This window comes from Ranitomeya variabilis, chromosome 2 (assembly GCF_051348905.1).
Source record: "Ranitomeya variabilis isolate aRanVar5 chromosome 2, aRanVar5.hap1, whole genome shotgun sequence".
Lineage (NCBI taxonomy): Eukaryota > Metazoa > Chordata > Amphibia > Anura > Dendrobatidae > Ranitomeya > Ranitomeya variabilis.
Window position 1 is genome coordinate 929,999,525 of NC_135233.1, and position 21,019 is coordinate 930,020,543.

At 46.4% G+C, this 21,019-nt stretch overlaps 1 protein-coding gene across 2 annotated transcripts in view; it reads right to left on the minus strand.

Annotated features, from left to right (window-relative positions):
- The window catches only part of MFSD1 (major facilitator superfamily domain containing 1), a 61,474-nt gene extending 42,406 nt beyond the window's left edge, over window positions 1-19,068 (minus strand). The window contains exons 1-5 of one of the 2 annotated variants that reach the window (XM_077290665.1): window positions 18,758-19,068; window positions 9,253-9,305; window positions 8,888-9,000; window positions 5,792-5,834; window positions 3,541-3,608 (exon numbers count right to left, since the gene is read on the minus strand). In XM_077290665.1, coding sequence (XP_077146780.1) covers window positions 3,541-3,608; window positions 5,792-5,834; window positions 8,888-9,000; window positions 9,253-9,305; window positions 18,758-18,911 — 431 coding nt within the window. In that variant the 5' untranslated portion in view covers window positions 18,912-19,068. The remainder of the gene's footprint in view (window positions 1-3,540; window positions 3,609-5,791; window positions 5,835-8,887; window positions 9,001-9,252; window positions 9,306-18,757) is intronic. The other variant, XM_077290666.1, reaches the window with a different exon arrangement.
- Window positions 19,069-21,019: the final 1,951 nt, after the last annotated feature.

The window sequence follows — 21,019 nt, forward strand, 5'->3', positions numbered from 1 at the left end:
CATTACACCTCTGCTCCCATAGAAGATGACGGAGCTATGTCACACATTACACCTCAGCTCCCATAGAAGAGGACGGAGCTATGTCACACATTACACCTCTGCTCCCATAGAAGAGGACGGAGCGGAGTCACGCATTACACCTCTGCTCCCATAGAAGAGGACGGAGCGGAATCACGCATTATACTTTTAAAAAATTAAAAAACATTAATACTTTAAAAAAATTTTCAATTGTTGGGAAAAAAAAAAAAGGAGATTTTTGTGTACTCACCGTAAAATCTTTTTCTCCGAGTCAATCATTGGGGGACACAGGACGAATGGGTGTTATGCTGCTGCCACTAGGAGGACACTAAGTTAAACACACACAAAAGATTAACTCCTCCCCTGCAGTATACACCCACGGGCTGGACAATCCAGAGCCAGTTCTTACTTAGTGTCTCAGGAGGCACTTGGGTCCTCTGGACCCCACCAATTTTTGTTTTTTTAACGGAGAGAAGGGAGCGACAGGCAAATTTTCAGCTCTGATCTCTCCCGCACCAACAACGGGCAAGTACATGGAGCGTTCCTCCTGTATCCTTTCCCGCGACGATGGATGCCAGCCCTGGCTCACTTTTCAGTGTGGCGACGGTTCCTTAGCGTTCCGATCTCCCTCCCTCCCTGTCAGGCGACCACGGGGACTAATCATCCACCTAAGTTTCCTGGAGCCAGGGCACAGCCGGACAGAAGGACATGGCGTCCGTGCAGCCGCCCACTGCATCACCACTGAACATAGCGGATGACGCACGGCGGCAGAAGCTCTCCACCCTCTCCCTACCAAGGTGAAGGTGCATGGAGCATCGGTTCTATCGCACAGGGTAAGTGCGGGGACCGACGAGCTGACAGGAGGGGGCCCCTTACTCCCTTACTAATGCGGCTCTGCAGCCGCGGGGCAGCGTTGTACTTCTGAGGGGGCACGGTGCGGGAGAGATCAGAGCTGAAAATTTGCCTGTCGCTCCCTTCTCTCCGTTAAAAAACAAAAATTGGTGGGGTCCAGAGGACCCAAGTGCCTCCTGAGACACTAAGTAAGAACTGGCTCTGGATTGTCCAGCCCGTGGGTGTATACTGCAGGGGAGGAGTTAATCTTTTGTGTGTGTTTAACTTAGTGTCCTCCTAGTGGCAGCAGCATAACACCCATTCGTCCTGTGTCCCCCAATGATACGTAGGAGAAAGTTACTTTTGATGGCACCTTCCCTTCAAACTGGACGCATCACGAAATAGTGGCTGCAGAGGTTAATAAGTCATTTATTTGTTTTTAATTTTTCATTACTGTTGCAGAAATAATTAACTTGTAAAGTTTAGACTCTAATTTCCACTAAGACCAAAAGGGGTGTTAGCAAAGATTCGGCTAAGGGTTTTTTCTATGTTTTCCACGGCATGACATTGGTGAATCATAGGCAGATGAGGGGGAGCAGTACATTTCCCAATGAAGATTAGGCCTCACTTTCTCATGGTCACATGCAACTCCACGGCCCCAAACTCCTCACTGATCTTACTGGGAACATCTACTGTGACACTTAGTGGGGGAGGAGAGTAGAGCAGTGTTCACACCACAGCAGTCAGTGTGGGCAGAGGAAGAGTAGAGCAGAGCAGACATTGCTGTGAGAAGTGATGCAAGAGGTGTGCTCAAGGACACACAACTCTGCTGTACCCACCCCCACTTGTGATCCCAGCAGATACCAACAGTGAGATCAGTGAGGAGAGCAGGGCTGTGTGTCAGGACATGCCTCACACAAAAAAGCGTGTTTTTTCCATGCCCTCCCATAAAGAATCTCTGCCTACGACCCCTTGGTAGACTGGGAAGATAGAATCTAACATTTAAAAGTTAATATCTCCAAAACAGAAATGTCCTCTTTAAAAGGATTTTAACAGGCTTCTAGTGAAGCAGGCATGGACGAGCGTTTAGACCGGAGGTGCGTAACCTGCGGCCCAATGTCCACATGTGGAGCTTTATGCCTTTCTGTGGTGCCTCAAATCTATAGTCACAAAAATGCCTCACAAGAGGCCTGTGGCTGCTCATAAGTATTTTCCATGATAGGGGGTATAGAAGTGTCAGGTAGCACTGTAGGAATAGAGAACTATTAATGGCGCATTGTATGGCTGTGTCCCTGACCATGTCGTAATTTAGACAAGATGAAGTAAAGTGGTTAAGAACGAGTGCTCTGCCATAATCATTGTAGCCTGCGGGAGAAAGAAAACAAGAGACCGTTTGTATCTCTCACAAACTACCATGGAGAAAGCGGAACCCACGGCCTCTACCTTTGTGGATTGTGATTGGGAGAGAAGAGGACATCTCATGGGTGGGAGACTTAATGGAAACAGCACCCATTTGATATTTACATGGTGAGGTTTATGATGTTGTATTGCGGCCATGAGGTTGATTCAATCAGACAAAGTGGCCCTTGAATACCATAAAAAAAACAACAAATATATACTCGAGCATAAGCCGAGATTTTCAGCCCATTTTTTAGGCTGAAAGTGCCCCTCTCGGCTTATACTCGAGTCATTGTCCCGGGAGGGGGGTCTTTGGGGAGGGGGAGCGGCGGCTGTGACATACTCACCTGCTCCTGGCAAGGTCCCTGATCTCCGGTCGCTGACAGCTACTTCCAGAGTTGAGCGGTCACATGGTACCGCTCATATGGACGCGACTCCACTCCCATAGGGGTGGAGCCGCATATTCATTACTGTAATGAGCGGTAACGGTGACCGCTCAACACTGGAAGAAGCTGTCAGCGCCCGGAGACCGGAGATGCAGGGACCGCGCCAGGAGCAGGTGAGTATAATGGGGAGGGGGAGCACTGCGTGATATTCACCTGTCCGCGTTCCGGGCGCCGCTCCGTCTTCCGCGTCCTCTGCAGTGACACAGGTCAGAGGGCACGATGACGTGGTTAGTTCGCGCCCTCTGCCTGAACGTCAGTGCAGAGGAAGCAGAAGACACAGCGGCGCCGAAACGAGGACCGGTGAGTATTGCAAGTGCCAGGAGCCTGAGCAACGAGAGGCGAGTATGACATTTTTTTTTTTTTTTTTTTTACTCGCAGCAACACCATATGGGGCATATATCTTTATGGAGCATCTTATGGGGCCCATCATGAACTGTATGGAGCACTATATGGGGCTCCTGATTCAATATGGATATTCAAAAAACACAACCTACTGATATCTCAATTAATTTTACTTTTATTGGTATCTATTTTTATTTCTGACATTTTCTGGTAGCTGCTGCATTTCCCACCCTAGGCTTATACTCGAGTCATTAAGTTTTCCTATTTTTTTGTGGCAAAATTAGAAGGGGGGGGGGTCGGCTTATACTCGAATATATGCGTTAATAAAGGTTGTGCCTCCCTGTCTAAGATAAAATGAGCCAGGAACTACTTTCATTTTAGTTTGGGTGATGAATACTAAATGTGGCAAAAGTCACGTATGATAATTTTCATGCTAAAATGGAGCCAAAATTCTCGTGCACTTTTTATCTACCAACGTGTTATGTTACAAATGCAATAATCTCACCCAAACACAAGTCGGCCAGTTTCCATCAGCCAGAAAGCATTGAACAGGGCACCTGCTGCAAATATTACCTGAAAAGTAAAATTCACAAACACCATAAAAACTTATTTATGCAGTAATTAAAAGAAAAGGGATCAATGACGTCTTATGCAGCTCATGTAAGTGATTATATTCTACGTCTCCGTGGCCTGACGTTACATAATAGGGAACTGCAGTTCAGGAAACTCTGTGTGTAATGCTCGGCACAGAGTCCCGTGGTTTCCCGGGCATGCAGGGATTTTACTATGTAACGGACTTTCACATAGAAAACAGAACTATGCTCAGATCAAGATCCTTATGCGCTGATTATGTCATAGTCACAGACCACCACATCATCTTATATAGAGAAGAGACGGCTCAGTTAACAGCGATATTTGCCATTTCGGCTCTCATATGGCAAAAACGTATTAAGAATCAATAGGATCAACAAACTAATCATATCCTGCATGGATTAGGTAGAGAGAGAAGAGTGGACACTAGCGAGTACAAAGTCTTCGTTGCCATTAAAGTTCTTTTATGAATGATAAAGGGAACCGGTCATCGGATTTATGCTGCCCAAACCACAAGCAGTGTTAATAAGTCACTGGCTCCATTACTGCCATCATGTACTTTAGATTTCTGAAAGGCTGCAGAGTGTAAAAGTAAATATACTCTGAAAAGCCGGCTGGGAAATAGGTGTCTCAGATGACAAATCTGAGGTGGGTCCCCATCAACTTGTAGGAGCATCAATCTTTTTACTGAAAGGTGTCCCCCCATACGCAAACAGAGAAACCTGCCAGTCTAGGGGAGCATAGCAGGGAGAAGTCCCCTCCAACTAGTCAACCGAGACACATGAAACATACCGGGCAGCAATCACGCAGCCAAAGGGATTCATTCTGTCTGTGGTTTGGGCAGCATGAATCAGATGACAGGTTCTCTTTAACCCCTTCACGACCTTGCCTTTTTCAGTTTTTGCGTTTTCGTTTTTCGCTCCCTTCCTTCCCAGAGCCATAACTTTTTTACTTTTCCGTCAATATGGCCATGTGAGGGCTTATTTTTTGCGGGACGAGTTGTACTTTTGAGCGACAACATTGGTTTTACCATATCTTGTACTAGAGAACGGGAAAAAAATTCCAAGTGCGGTGAAATTGCAAAAAAAGTGCAATCCCACACTAGTTTTTTGATTGCCTTTTTTGCTAGGTTCACTAAATGCTAAAACTGACCTGCCATTTTGATTCTCCAGGTCATTACTAGTTCATAGACACCTAACATGTCTAGGTTACGTTTTATCTAAGTGGTAACAAAAAAAAAATTCAAAACTTTGCTAACAAAAAAAAAAAAAGTTTGCGCAATTTTCCGTTACCCGTAGCGTCTTCATTTTTCTGGGGTCAGGTGAGGGCTTATTTTTTGCGTGCCGAGCTGGTGTTTTTAATTATACCATTTTGGTGCAGATACGTTCTTTTGATCGCCCGTTATTACATTTTAATGCAATGTCGTGGCGACCAAAAAAAAAAAAATCGTAATTCTGGTGTTTCAAATTTTTTTCTCGCTACGCCGTTTAGCGATCAGGTTAATCCTTTTTTTTTTTTTATTGATAGATCGGGCGATTCTGAAAGCGGCGATACCAAATATGTGTAGGTTTGATTTTTTTTTTTTTTTTTATTTTGAATGGGGCGAAAGGAGGGCGATTTTTTTTTACTTTTGCCATGCTTCAATAGCCTCCATGGGAGGCTAGAAGCTGGCACCACTCGATCGGCCCTGCTACATAGCAGCGATCATCAGATCGCTGCTATGTAGCTGAAATGCAGACTTGCTATGACGCCGACCATAGGGTGGTGCTCACAGCAAGCCAGCATCAGTAACCATAGAGGTGTCAAGGACCTCTATGGTTACCATCCTGACGCATTGCCGACCCCCGATCACGTGACGGGGGTCGGCGATGCGATTATTTCCAGTCGCGCGGCCAGAAGCACCAGTTAAATGTTGCTGTTAGCGTTTGACAGCGGCATTTAACTAGTTAATAGGCGCGGGCAGATCGCGATTTCACCCGCCGCTATTACGGACACATGTCAGCTGTTCAAAACAGCTGACATGTCCCGGCTTTGAGGTGGGCTCAGCGCCGGAGCCCACTTCAAAGCAGGGGACCCGACCTCCGCAGTAATAGTACGGCGGAGGTCGGGAAGGGGCTAAAATATATGATGGCTTATTAATGCATTATTATAGCACTGGTGCTTACCTGCCCTGCACAGACAAACAGGCTAAAAATTATCGTTCCCAGCCTGTGAATAGAAAAAAGAAATACAATCATTCAAGTGATCAGTACTCCACAGAAAAGGTCTCACAATGCTAGCGGGGATCTCACCGAGGTCACCGCAGTTCAGCCTGGCTGGGAACAGAGCCTCAGTGACCGGAGGTAACCTCAATGACGTCACCACCAGTCTCTGAGGCTGCGTTCCCAGCAGCTCATTCACCAGTGGTTTTCAGCCGGGATGGTTGCATCTTGGCACCGTCCAGGTTGAAAACTGTTTATCCCCCAGACATGGATTACGGCGTGGGACAGAAAGATGGACAGGTATGGTATATTGTTGCTTTATAATTTTACCTTTATTATAGGAGATCGAGGGCTTCGCTGGAATTAGGAGTATGATAAAAATGGAAAACTGTGTTTAGTCTTACTTCAAATACTGGACTTTATTCTTGCTGGGTCTTTATTTACCACTAGATGGTGGCCCGATTCTAACGCATCGGGTATTCTAGAATATGTCTGTATGTAGCAGCCGCATAGTATATAGCTCAGGCCACGTAGTATATAGGATCCATGTAGTATATAGCAAATAGTACGTGGCCTGTGCTATATACTATGTGGCTGCTATATACATACATACATATTGTAGAATACCCGATGCGTTAATACAGGCCACGCAATATATAACAGTGGCCACGCAGTATATAACACAGCACAAACAGTATATAACAGCCCACGCAGTATATAGAAGCCACGTAGTACATAACGCAGCCCACACGGTACATAACGCAGCCCACGCGGTTCATAACACTGGCCAAGTAGTATGTAGCAGCCACGCTGTATAAAACGCAGCCCACGTGCTATAGAACACTGCCCACATAGTATATAGCAGTGTGGGCAAATATCCGTGTTAAAAAAAGATAATTAAAACAAAAAATAGTTATATACTCACCCCCTGGGATCCAGCGAAGCTGTCCATATGCAAGCGGCTGCCGCCATCTTCCGTTCCGAGGATGCTTCGCGAAATTACCCAGATGACTTAGCGGTCTCACGAGACCGCTAAGTCTTCTGGGTAATTTCGCGAAGCATCTCTGGTAACGGAAGATGGCAGCTGGCGCGAGCGCATCATCGGACTACGGAGGGTGAGTATAGCAGGTTTTTTGTTTTTTTATTATTTTTAACATTAGATCTTTTTACTATTGACACTGCATAGGCAGCGTCAATAGTAAAAAGTTGGGGACACACAGGGTTAATAGCAGCGGTAACGTTACCGCTGGCATTAACCCTGTGTGAGCGGTGAGTGGAGGGGAGTATGCGGGTGCCGGGCACTGACTGCGGGGAGTGTATGGAGCGGGCGCCGGGCACTGACTGCAGGGGAGTAGGGGGAGGGACTAATCGGACTATGCCCGTCGCTGATTGGTCGCGGCAGCCATGACAGGCAGCTGGCGAGACCAATCAGCGACGCGGGATTTCCGTGACGGAAGTTGCAGACAGAAAGACAGAAGTACCCCTTAGACAATTATATAAATATATATAGATACAACTGTAAGATTAGTAATGGATCGGTGTCTTATAGAAGTCTCTCCATTACTAAGCCGTGGGCTTGATGTCATTGGACAATACAAAGGTGCCATTAACCCCACAACTATTACCCCACTTGCCGCTACAGGGCAAGTGGGAAGAGTCGGGCAAAGCGCCAGAATTGGCGCATCTAATAGATGTGCCTTTTCTGGGCAGCTGCGGGCTGTTATTTTTAGGCTGGGGGGCCCAATATCCATGGCCCATTACCAGCCTGAAAACAACAGCCCCCAGCTGTCTGCTTTAGCAAGGTTGGTTGTCAAAAATGGGGGAAGCCCACGCCGTTTTTTTTAAATACTTAATTAAAAATACAGCGTGGGGACCCCTCTATTCTTGATTACTAGCCTTGGCAGCTGAGGGCTGCAGCCTCCAGCTGTGAGTTTTGTCTGGCTGGTTAGCAAAAACACAGGGGAACCCAAACGGGTTTTTTTTTTTTTAAATTATTTATTTACAGCGCAGGAGCAGAAGATGAATACTCCCATCCGCCGCTCCTGCGCGCACTGTTATTAGCGGCAGCGAGTGTCAGCTGATGGGGTCAGTAGTCCATCAGCTGACACCAATGACCGGAGGTAAAGTTTATATCTCCAGTCAGAGCTGAGCGCTCACGCTGTCATTTGACAGTGTGGGAATCGCGACTCTCTGACCGGTGGTGATTATTTCACAGCCAAACATAAGCGGTGTTTGTTGCACTGTCATGCACATGACAGCGCAACAAACAACCGGTGTTCGGGCAGCCAAACCCAAACAGTAAGGCTATGTGCACACGCTGCGGATCCGCAGCAGTTTCCCATGAGTTTACAGTACAATGTAAACCTATGGGAAACAAAGTCCGCAGTGCACATGCTGCGGGAAAAAAAAACGCACGGAAATGCTGCAGTTTATTTTCAGCATGTCAATTCTTTCTGCGGAATCCGCTGCGGGTTTACACCTGCTCCAATAGGAATCTGCAGGTGAAAACCCGCAGAGGAAACCGCAGAAGAAACCGCGATAAATCCGCAGTAAAAACCGCAGCGGTTTTTCACTGCAGATTTATCAAATCCGCAGCAGAAAATTCCGCATTGGAATCTGCAGCGTGTGCACATGGCCTAACACAGACTTACTGGTGAAGTCTGTGGTCGGTGTCCGTGCCCGAACAGTAGGTGTTTAGTACTGACGCCGAACTTTACTGTTCAAGTTCGCCCATCTCTAGTTATGACCACTAAGAACTGTCACTATGAGTGGCCGTAACCATGGATGCCTAAGCTACTGCAAAGGCCTGCACACGGGGTAAGAAACATAGGTTATCAGGAGAACTATACTACATTTCTAATTGGAGGCATTTGCTAATATTATTATACCTACTACATATTGGGATTAGGATGTTGAAATGGGAATACCCCTTTAACTTATGTTGACATAGCAGTAAGAGGGCTTGCTCTTTGGCAGGATGAGATGTATGTTTACACTACATCATATTGGGGTACTCAATTTAATTTTGTGGCTTTTAGTAGATTCTTGGGAGAGACATACCGAATTCCAAACACTCGATCAATGAGAAATCCTCCAAAAAAGCAAAGGACAACATTGGGCCAGGAATAAAAGGCATACAGCTGCATGAAATCAGCGGTGTTCACCTTCATGTCCTACAGAAAAGAAAAAGAAATTGTAAAAAACACTCAAAAATAGTCCATTAGCATACATTTCTAGCAAATAAGTCTTCTGTGGGCCCCACAAATCCAAAATATGGCAGCCAGGATATCTGTATGTGGGGGGCATTTCGTGGTTCTATGGATTCCTCTGACCCCACTATTTAAGACAGTCAAACATGGAGCGCCTACAGGTTCATTTATTAATTTGTGAGGAAAGACAGTGGGGTACAACAAGTAACTACTTACCAGCTGAACCTGAGTTTGCAGAGCTGATGGGTTGTCATAGCAAAAATAACTTCCTAGAAAAAAATATATATATACAGGAACAACTCAAAAAACACAGAATATCAATAGTAACAAAATAAACACATGATGATGCAGAATAGAATCCAGGCAAAATATCAATGATAACTATTTAAAAGGGATACTTAACTATTTGCTGCTTCCATAAACAAACAGAAGTAAACTACATAGACAATGTATGTCGTATACAAGATCACAGAATCTTCACAGAAATCCAGACAACACCAACGGTGTGTTCACATTCTGGGTTTTTTTTTTGTTTGTTTTTTTAAGCCAATCTACTTAAAAGGAAAAAAAAGCCCTCAGAACACATCTGAAATTATCTTCCTATTGTAAAATAACTTGCTTTGTATAATGTTCAGGGTTTTGAAAGTTTTCGTTTAACTGCTGAAGTTTTTCTTCTTCTTTAAATAGAAGCAGTTAAAAGACACAAGACGACCACTCTTCCGGCATTTTCTCTGCTACGACGCCAATCCATAACTTTACAATAGAAGTCATTGGCAAAGCTAAAAATGCACTGGTATCTCTTACTCAATTGATGTACAGAAAAAAAAGTCCCCAAAAACAATGTTAAAGGGGTTGTCCACTACTAGGACACAGATAAAATAGTAAAGCCTATACTTACTTCCCGCGCTGGCTCCATTCCCGCGGTGCTGTGACACGTGATGCCTGGTGCCCCATCAGTGCTGGCGTCACTGTCTCCACCTTCAGGCAAACTGAACATGAAAAGGAAGTGAGAGATGAGCTGCAGCGGATCCCTGGCTTCATGTTCATACAAAGGTGGAGACAGTGACGCCAGCGCTGATTGGGCACCGGCGTCACAACACCGCATCACAGCCCTGGTGAGAGCGAGTGCCGACAACGCGGGAACGGCACAGGCAAGGGAGATAAGTATAGGCTTTATTATTTTATCGGGGCCGAACATTTAGTTTAAGTAGGGGTTGACCTAGTAGCGGACCCCTTTAAGAAAATACTTAATGAAAGCTTAATAAAATATTAAAAACACAAAAAAACTGATTTTTTTGGGTACAGTAGTTTCGTCCCACGACCCAAAAATATACGTAGATTAATTTACACTTTTGATAGGGAGTCGCAACGGGTTAGGGAGCAATGCGAGTGATAATCTATTTAGAATGCTGAAAAATAGGTGGCGCTACATAAATTAAGAAAAGCTCTACCACGTTTACTCTATGGTTGATAAGAGGGAAAAAAAGTATAGATTTATGGAGGACAGTTCCAGTGTAACCTTATCAGAATCCTTTTTTCCTTAGTTTAGACATAAGAACACAGAGTTTGGCTTCTGCAGACCTCAGCGAAACATCACAGGCAGGGAGTAGTCTCCTGAAAAGAAACCCTCCCAACTGTTCACTGGTCATCATGCCAAGGTCCTGATAACCGCTCCTCTGACGTGCCAAGCATGAAGGGTTATATTACAGGGCGGTACAAGAACACCACGCCAGCTTCTGAGGCTGTAGGAAATGCACAGCTAACTGGACATAAGATTATAGGTCCCTGGTAAATGAGGACTTTGGACACGTGATAACGGCGGGGCACACAGGAATGCATGGACCCAAACAAGTTTTTCAAGGGGCTGCATACAACAGGAATGCAAAACAGTGCAGCCGTGTTGGTTTTCAGATAGCTACCGTAAATAGTGCTTTTTTTCCAGCATTATCAGGCAATAAAATTCCAAATGTGCTGAAAAAAAAAAACACATTACACACTCAGAGTGTGGGAAAAATAACCTGCCAACATGATTCCTCGGGCCAGAACGACTAACACAACATGGGGAGAGGTGTATGTATATATCAGTGGAATCAGAAGTTTGTCACATCTTCTGAAACTGATAATGTGCTTTATTTTTCTGTCAATGGAGCAGTGTGATGGCTTATTGTGAAAACTGAGCTGTAGGTATTATTGGTACCATTATGGAGCAGAGAAAATAATTTTTTCACTTTTTTGGTAGGGGGGAGGGATGGATAGGAGAACTGTGACATCACTTTCAGGAGAGGGGTGGGGCTGATCTCTGCTTTTCCTGCTTGCCAGGTGATCTCTTTACAATACACACTGACAGTGCGCTCTCTTGCTGGCTTGTTATTTCTCTTCAGAGCTGGTGAGGGAGCACACTGTCACTGTGCATAAAGAAGAATATCGTACAGTAACAAGATCCTACTGAGCATATGCTGGAATTGAAATATGACGCAAGCTCAGAGCTGGCACAAACTAAGCGCCTGAAACTGAGGTCACTGACACTTCATTTCAGGCTGGGGAGAAAGCGTTTATAAAAGATTTTGAAGATAGGAATAAATATATGCACTCCTTGCCTAAAGAGTTTTAGCTAGAGGGAGAAAAAGTGCTCCTAGATCACGATTACAGGACAAAGCAGTCAGCTAATCCGTGTGCCCAGTCTTAGTGACTCCCAGCTGCCGCTCCCTCATTGATGTAGGTAAACACTGGATTACCCTGAGAACATGAGGACATTGGGCCCTGACTCATAGGTAGATCCCTCAAAATAAAGCCAGAAATCCAGTAACCACTAATGAGTGCGTGTACAGAGCATGCAGAGACGGCCACATATACAGTACTGTGCCTCCTCCCCACAGGGAGACTCCTGATGTTCCTTCCTTTCTGTAGAGCTTGGGGGTCAGACCCCACTCATAAGTGTTCTGGCATACCATGGACAATGGGAATTACACAAGGATAGTCATTTCTTGTACTGGTATTATACTAAGAATTAATTCTATGGGCTTTTACACACTTTTTGTCCTATACGTATAATCAGTTATACAGGAGTGGAATGTCCTAGTTTAGGTACCTTTGTTTTAAATTATTTTATTGTACATTTTATGCATTATCCAAAACAATTTTGGAATTTTAATTTAGGTAATAGTTCTTTGTCTGAGATACGAGATATCACAGATGAAAGTTAAAAAACAACTTGGGCATCATTCAGATGTAAAAAGAAAAAAAAACTTACATAAAAAAAAAATGTCACAGTGATTTCTCACAAAAGATCCACATGTGAACCCACACATACATTATAAAGGGTATGTGTCAAAATTATTGGAAAACATGTAGAAAAAAAAAAAAAAATGAAACGAAGCTGAAAATCTGCGTAAAAGAATGCAACATGTGAACATAGTCTTACTTGATTCTCAGATGTCTTAATTTGGCCTCAGGCTATGTGCACACGTTCAGGAACGTCAGCAGAATTTTCCTGAACAAAACAGGACTTTTTCTGCAGGAAATCCACTCGGTTTTTTTCTGTGGATTTTTCGCATTTTTTCAGGCGCTTCCCAATGCAATAAGGCTGCGTGCACACGTTCAGGATTTTTTTGCGTTTTTTCCATGGTTTTCTGTTATAAAAACGTGATAAAACGCTTACATTAAAGCATCCTATTATTAGAATGCAATCCGCAATTTTTGTGCACATGTTGCGTTTTTTTCCGCGGCGGAATCGCATTCCGGAAAAAAAAAAACACAGCATGTTCATTCTTTGTGCAGAATTGCAGGGATTCCGCACACATAGGAATGCATTGATCCGCTTACTTTCGGCATGGGGCTATGCCCACCATGCGGGAAGTAAGTGGATCATGTGCGGTTGGTACCCAGGGTGGAGGAGAGGAGACTGTCCTCCAGGGACTGGGCACCATATCTTGTGTAAAAAAAAACAGTGATATTCTCACATTCCGGCAGCCCTCCCAGCGTTCCCGCTCCTTGCGACGGTCCCATTCCCAGTAATGCTTCGCGGCTACGACCAGTGATGATGTAGCGGTCTCGCGTGATGCTACGTCATCTGGGGTCATTGCCGCGAGGAATTACTGGGAACGGAAGCATTGCGAGGATCGGGAAGGCTGCGAGGGCCGCTGGAAGGTGAGAATATCACGATTTTTTACTTCTTGTATTATTATCTTTAACATTAGATCTTTTACTATTGGTGCTGCATAGGCAGCATCAATAGTAAAAAGTTGGTCACACTTGTCAAACACTATGTTTGACAAGTGTGACCAACCTGTCAGTTTTCCAAGCGATGCTACAGATCGCATGGAAAACGCATGCCAATTCCGCATGCGTATTTCCCGCGGCAGGGAGTTGCGGAATTGCCACGGAAATTTCTGTGGCAATTCCAGACGTGTGCACATAGCCTAATATAGCGGCAAAAACTCAAAAAATCCGCAAAATTAATGAACATGCTGCATTTTTTACCGCAATGCGTTTTTTCGCAGAAAAAAAAAAAACGCAGCATGCGCACATAAATTGCGGAATGCATTAAAATGATGGTATGCTTAATGTAAGCTTTTTTTAAAGCATTTTTCAGTGGAAAACGGCTGAAAAAAAAATGCGAAAAATCCTGAACGTGCGCACATAGCCTTAAAGTGATCCTGACTGCTGATATATACAGCACGGGCAGCATGTATCAGGCACTGGCTGGATTAGCTCAGCTAGGCATGTTTGACTCAAATGCTGCGTCATTTCAGGGAAAAACACATACTTTAAAAGCCATTGGGGACTAGTCAGACAAGCAGGGCCCCATTTTTAAAGGGTGTGTTTTCCACATTTAATGCAATCCTATGGCAAACATCTGCACACAAAATCTCAGTGTACCTGCAAGAGAAACTGACGTGTTGCAGATCTGAAACACACACCGCGGGTCAGGTTACACCGACTAAGAAAGTAGCACAGTGGGCAGGAGATTGCTATAAATCCCATCCACTCTGCAGAAACTGTAATGACGCAGCGAAAATACACAGGATCAAAACTCACAAAAAACTGATCACAGGCACACTGCCTAAGACTATGTTCACACTTTGCATTTTTGCTGCAAAATTTAAGCAGCTTGCAAAAAGCAAGTTTTGTTTCGTTTTTGCTGTGTTTTTTGTCATGGTATATTTGTCTCTTGTGCATGCTGAGAACGTTTAGTGTAGAAAAAAAAAATACCTGCGCTTTTTGCAGAATTTTTTGTACTACCCATTGAAAGGGCGAAAAATGCTGCTAAAAGAAGCGACATTCTAGATTTTGCAAAAAAAAACAGCTCTTTCACAAAACAATCAGGAAAAATAAAAACAAGGTGTGTGCTGAGATTTCTGAAATCTCAAACTTTGCTGGTACTGTGAAATGCAGCTGAAAATTTGCATGAAAAGCAGCAAATAAAAAAAGCAACATGTGATGATAGCCTTAGGCCGGGATCACACATACGAGAAATACATCCGAGTCTCGCATGGTAATACCCGGCTCTGCCGCCGTCTCTCTGGAGCGGAGCGTGCGGCTGCATGTATTGCTATGCGGCGGCACTCTCCGCTCCTGAGTGACGGCGGCAGAGCCGGGTATTACCATGCGAGACTCGGATGTATTTCTCGCATGTGTGATCCCGGCCTTAGGCCGCGTGCCCACAATCCAGAATCAGCATGTTCGCTGCATGCAAAGTGCTGCAGTGTATTAAACGCAGGTGAATCTACATGTGTTCAGTGAACCGTGAGGATTCACCGCTTTCAATATATTTCTATTGATGATATTTCTCATGCAGAAACAGAGTCTCCACAAGATAAATAGACATGCTGCGGTCTGGAGAGAGGCGCCGCATGTCCATCTCCGCGGATGATCCGCAGGCATCTGTGGACGCATAGTGGACATGGGATTTCTTGAAATCCCATCCACTATGCTGTAACATATGGACGCTGCGGGTTGAACGCTGCACAAGTACACCGTCAAACCTGCAGCAATTACTGATAGTGTGCACAAACCCTTAGGCTATGAATCCACGGGGCACAATCTCTGCGCTTTGGACGCAGCGGATACCCTGCTCTGCCCAAAGCGCCGCCCCCTGTTGTACGCGCGGTGATTCCAGATGTGTTCATTGAACACATGCGGAATCACCGCATCGTATTCATAGACCGGGCTATTTATGTTGTGGAGACTGAGCGTCTCCGCAAGATAAATAGACATGCTGCGGTCTGGAAAGACGCGCCGCATGTACGGTTACACAGAGTCACCGGATGTAGCCCTGCACACATAGTGGAGACGGGATTTTATAAAATCCCATCCACTATGCTGTAACATCTGTACGCAGCGCCCAATCGGCAGCAAAAACTCAAGCAATATGCCCCGTGTAAACATAGCCCTAGGCTGCAGTGTAATTACCTGTGAGGCCCCAGGAGTAATGCGACTGGCTATAAGAGGCGAGTACACTAAAGGTACCTTCACACTCAGCAACTTTACAACGAGAACGACAACGATCCGTGACGTTGCAGCGTCCTGGATAGCGATCTCGTTGAGTTTGACACGCAGCAGCGATCTGGATCCCGCTGTGATATCGCTGGTCGGAGCTAGAAGTCCAGAACTTTATTTGGTCGTCAGGTCGGCGTGTATCGTCATGTTGGACAGCAAAAGCAACGATGCCAGCAATGTTTTACATGGAGCTAACGACCTGTGAGAACGATAAGTGAGTCACCGTTACGTCACAGGATCGCTCCTGCATCGTTGTGGAGCTGCTGTGTTTGACGTCTCTACAGCGACCTAAACAGCGACGCTGCAGCGATCGGCTCGTTGTCTATATCGCTGCAGCGTTGCTGAGTGTGACAGTACCTTTAACCCTAGCAGCATTCATTGGAGATCCTATCCTAATTACCAAAAGCCATACAAACTATTGTGAATGAGCACAATACAGAGCCTACATTTCTGCATACCAGTGACGCCCCCTGGTCTGCATTCACATGCAGTCGTTTGCTTTAGTTCCAATGGCAGCATAGACTGGGCATGAGGTGACATTTCTGCCAATTTGCCTACAGGAAAAACATGATGCAAACCAGAACAAGTGTCTGAAAAGCGCCTGAAATTCAGACCATCTTTGACACAAAGGTATGATGAAGAAACGGATAAAATAGTGTATGAAGGAGACTTCACCACAACAAAGAGGGTCAGTTTTGTTCTTAAAGGGCCACTGTCACCCCCTCCAGCCAGTAGAAACTAAAAGAGCCACCTTGTGCAGCAGTAATGCTGCATTCTGACAAGGTGGCTCTTTTAGTTATTGGTGCAGTCAAAGCAGAAATAAAGTGTTTTATAATTTCGCAAAAAATACCTGTCTTTAGCCCTGGAGGAAGGTCTTAACCCCCCCGCTACACACGCCACACTGCCGTCACTTAAGGCTTCTTCGGCGCCGGGCGCCACCCCATCCGTGCTGTTTTCAAATCAAATCCGGCGCCTGCGCTGTTTTGTTCTGCCTGCGGCAGGCGCAGTGCGGGGCTGGGATTCACAAGCTGGGTGGCTGCACAGGCGCAGTCTGCGAGACTGCATCTGAGGTCAGACGGGCAGCGCTCACTGCGCCTGCCCCAGGCAGAACAAAACAGCGCAGGCGCCGGATTTGATTTGAAAACAGCACGGAGGGGGCGGCGCCGAAGAAGCCTTGAGTGACGGCAGTGTGGCGTGTGCAGCAGGGGGGTTAAGACCTGCCTCCAGGGCTAAAGACAGGTATTTTTGCAAAATTATAAAACGCTTTATTTCTGCTTTGACTGCACCAATAACTAAAAGAGCCACCTTGTCAGAATGCAGCATTACTGCTACACAAGGTGGCTCTTTTAGTTTCTAACGGCTGGAGGGGGTGACAGAGTCCCTTTAACTAAATATTCCCACTGCTCTGTCTTTGGCACTGCAGCCAGTAAAGGCCCCGTCACACTTAGCGACGCTAAAGCGATCCCGACAACGATACGACCTGTCAGGGATCGTTGCTGCGTCGCTATGTGGTCGCTGGTGAGATGTCAAACAGTGAGATCTTCCCAACGACGCAGCAGCGATATGGCGACCTGTACAACGATGTCACATGGCAGCTATTATGACGATTCCGTGTCTGAGTCGTCAACAAGGTCGTTGGTAAGGTGTCAAACACAGCGATGTGTGCTACCCAGCGGGACCTCAACGATCAAAAAAAGGTCCAGGCCATTCCGACACGACCAGCGATCTCACAGCAGGGGCCTGGTCGCTGCTACGTGTCAAACATAGCGAGATCGCTACTGAGGTCGCTGTTGCGTCACAAAACTTGTGACTCAGCAGCGATCTCGCTAGCGACCTCGCTTAGTGTGACGGGGGCTTAACTGATGCAGGGCTCCCCTCCCTCTTCACACCACACAGCAGGTGGACAAGGGGTTAACTGCCTCCCAATTCCTTGTGGAGCTGATCTCAGCAGTGCTGTTAAGGCAGATTGTTATGCAGAGCATTGTCCTCACACTGTGGGATGAGACCACTGGACTCCTGCCTCTCACCAGCCAAATAGTGACATTACATTACTCCCATTAACCATTTATGTGCACAAGGAGGAGAGTTGGTGAGAAGCACAGCCCCCACTACTGAATATGAATGTGACCTTCTGAAACTGATACAAGTGTATGGGAAGTCAGGGGTGCCAGGAAGCAAAGGGGCTTAGGGGGGACTGTAGTGTCTCAGCCAAGGCGGAGGAAGGAGCGGCCCCCTCACTCAGTGAAGAAATGTGCACCAAGGGGCGAAACAGCCCAAATTACACAGAATGGAAGCGTATAGTAACGTCTGGGCATGTGCCTCTCTAGGGTCCTGTGCTGGGCTGAACAAATGCCGAATTGTGGAACCAAACCATAAATACTGGTCCACCCCAAAATCAAAACCATCTGCTTAAATAGATTTGATAAGGTAAAGGGACACTTAGGCTCAGTTCACACCTGGGTCTCGGGGTCTGTTTATCTGTTCAGTTTTAGGAATATGGACCCATTACAGAACAGATGCAAAGCAGCAGAAAGCTCCCGGTAACTACAATGGGGTCCGTCTGGGATTTGTGAACAGAAAGCCCATCAGGCACAGCTGCTTTTCCCATTCATAAAATGGAAACCAGACGGACCCGTAATCAGAGGACGGTACATGGTGGTGCAAGCAGGTCAGCTGTCCACAACAATCCAGCTTCTTAGCACATTTAACAGTGAAACAGGTGTGAACAGGGACTAGAGGTCCCAAGTGCGGTCACCACGTACAGCAGAGCGCGCAGTCACTACATGAAACGCAAAAAAGGGAGAAAAGGAAAAAAAAAAAAAAAAAGAATCTTTACTATTGTCAGTGCCAAAAAAAGTTGCTTTGACCCCAAAATGGTATTATAAATGCACTCCTGCACATAAGACCATACAGGTCCTGATACATCTCTGCCCCCAAATATACACACTTGGGGGTCTCAGGATAGAGCGGCTGAGGACAAGGGCTAGTCCTGCACAAGAGAGGTCAGCACGCCGCACTGACAGACAATGGAACGGTATGGCGGCTGGAAGAGGGGGACATGACAAAGGTATTGCAGGATCCTTAAGGGGTTAAATAATAAAAGGTGATGACCCCCCATACAGGGTCCTGCAGCCCCGAGACCATACACCGCGCACTACCCTGTGTACAGGAGCCTCTACCACCCTGTAACCCGGCACTTCCGCACACACAGGCGCTCACTCACCGAAGCCCAAGAAACACATAAGCATCAGCACCACGACCCGATGGGCGAACCTGCTGGGGTCACAGATGGCCGCCATCTGCGGCCGGGGCTCCCTGCTAGCGGGGCTCCCACCGCTCCCGGGCAGCAGAGCCTCCTGCTCGTCTTCCAGCGCCATGATCCGAGAACTCTAATCACGTGACCGTGCGGTCATGTGACCACATCCCACGTGACCGTCCGAAAGGTTGCGTGTGTGTGACGTAAAGGTGGGGCCGCTCCTCATCCTGCCTGGATGCATTGCCTGCTCGTTCTGTGTCAATGTCTCATTCTGCCTCATGCCTCCTCGTTCACAGTGTCTCATCATGCCTCCTCACCCTGCCTCATGCCTCCTCACCCTGCCTCATGCCTCCTCACCCTGCCTCATGCCTCCTCACCCTGCCTCATGCCTCCTCACCCTGCCTCATGCCTCCTCACCCTGCCAAAAAATATTTAACTATGGGCATGTATTATGAGGATATCAGAAATTAGTTACATAAATTCCCCTAAAAACACTTTTAACCCCTTTACCCCCCAAGGGTGGTTTGCACTTAAAGGGAACCTGTCACCACGTTTTTGGAAGATGGGATAAAAATAGCGTTAAATAGGGGCAGAGGTGGGCGTTACATTAGTGTGTGTGTTATGCGTTTATTACCCACCTAAGTTGCCGAAATAACTTTGCAAAGTCTCCGTTTTCGCCTGTCAATCAGGCTGGTCAGGTCGCATGGGCGTTGTCTTCCCCCAGATTTGGCGTAGTTTTCCGTTGGTGGCGTAGTGGTGTGCGCATGCCCAAAGTCCGGAATCCTCTTCCAGGGGATTTAAAATAGCGCGGTGTTCGTTATTGCATTGGTGATCGGTGGGCGCGGCCATCTTCCTTTGGCCGCGCGTGCGCAGAAGCGGCGCTCTGCTGGCCGCGGCTTCAGGAAAATGGCCGCCGCGATATCCATCTGCGCACGCGCGGCATCCCGCGGCCATTTTCCTGAAGCCGCGGCCAGCAGAGCGCCGCTTCTGCGCACGCGCGGCCAAAGGAAGATGGCCGCGCCCACCGATCACCAATGCAATAACGAACACCGCGCTATTTTAAATCCCCTGGAAGAGGATTCCGGACTTTGGGCATGCGCACACCACTACGCCACCAACGGAAAACTACGCCAAATCTGGGTGAAGACACCACGCCCATGTGACCTGACCAGCCTGATTGACAGGCGAAAACGGAGACTTTGCAAAGTTATTTCGGCAACTTAGGTGGGTAATAAACGCTTAACACACACACTAATGTAACGCCCACCTCTGCCCCTATTTAACGCTATTTTTATCCCATCTTCCAAAAACGTGGTGACAGGTTCCCTTTAATGACCGGGCCAATTTTTACAATTCTGACCACTGTCCCTTTATGGGTATGTGCACACGTTCAGGTTTTTCCGCGATAAAAACGCTATAAAAGCTAATTAAAAACACATACATTATGCATCCTACCAGGGCCGTATTTAGAGTTTCTGCTGCCCTAGGCACTTTTAGTGCTGCCTCCCCCATTGGTGAGTATGACACTATCGGCAGTGACTTTGGCAAGAATCGCTGCTGTGAAAATAGCCTTTTGCAGCAGATCGGGCAGTTTTTTCGCATCTGCCGCGTAATGGATCACTTACAACGGATCACTTATGGCAACACTGCGTTTGGCTTCATTCATTCATTCCCTATGGGATTTGTGGCACTTGCTGTGATCTGGCAAATGCGGTACCATACCTCCCAACTGTTGAAGGGAAAGAGGCATAAAGGTTGCGGCGCACGTAGTGCGCTGCGGCAAATTTTAGGCCACACCTCTGACCACACCCATTTCACAACTAGTCACACCCATTTCCAAGTCCCAACCACACCCATTTAGCACTGCTGATCACAACTGTTTCATATACAATAATTATAACCAAAAAAATATGGCCACACATGATGCTCCATACTGTATAATGGCCACACAGTGCTCCATACTGTATAATGGCCACCCATGATGCTCCATACTGTATAATGACCGCACATGATGCTCCATACTGTATAATGACCGCACATGATGCTCCATACTGTATAATGACCGCACATGATGCTCCATACTGTATATTGGCCACAAATGATGCTCCATACTGTATAATGACCCCACATGATGCTCCATACTGTATAATGACCCCACATGAAGCTCCATACTGTATAATGACCCCATATGATGCTCAATAGTGTATAATGCCCCCCTCCCATCTTGTA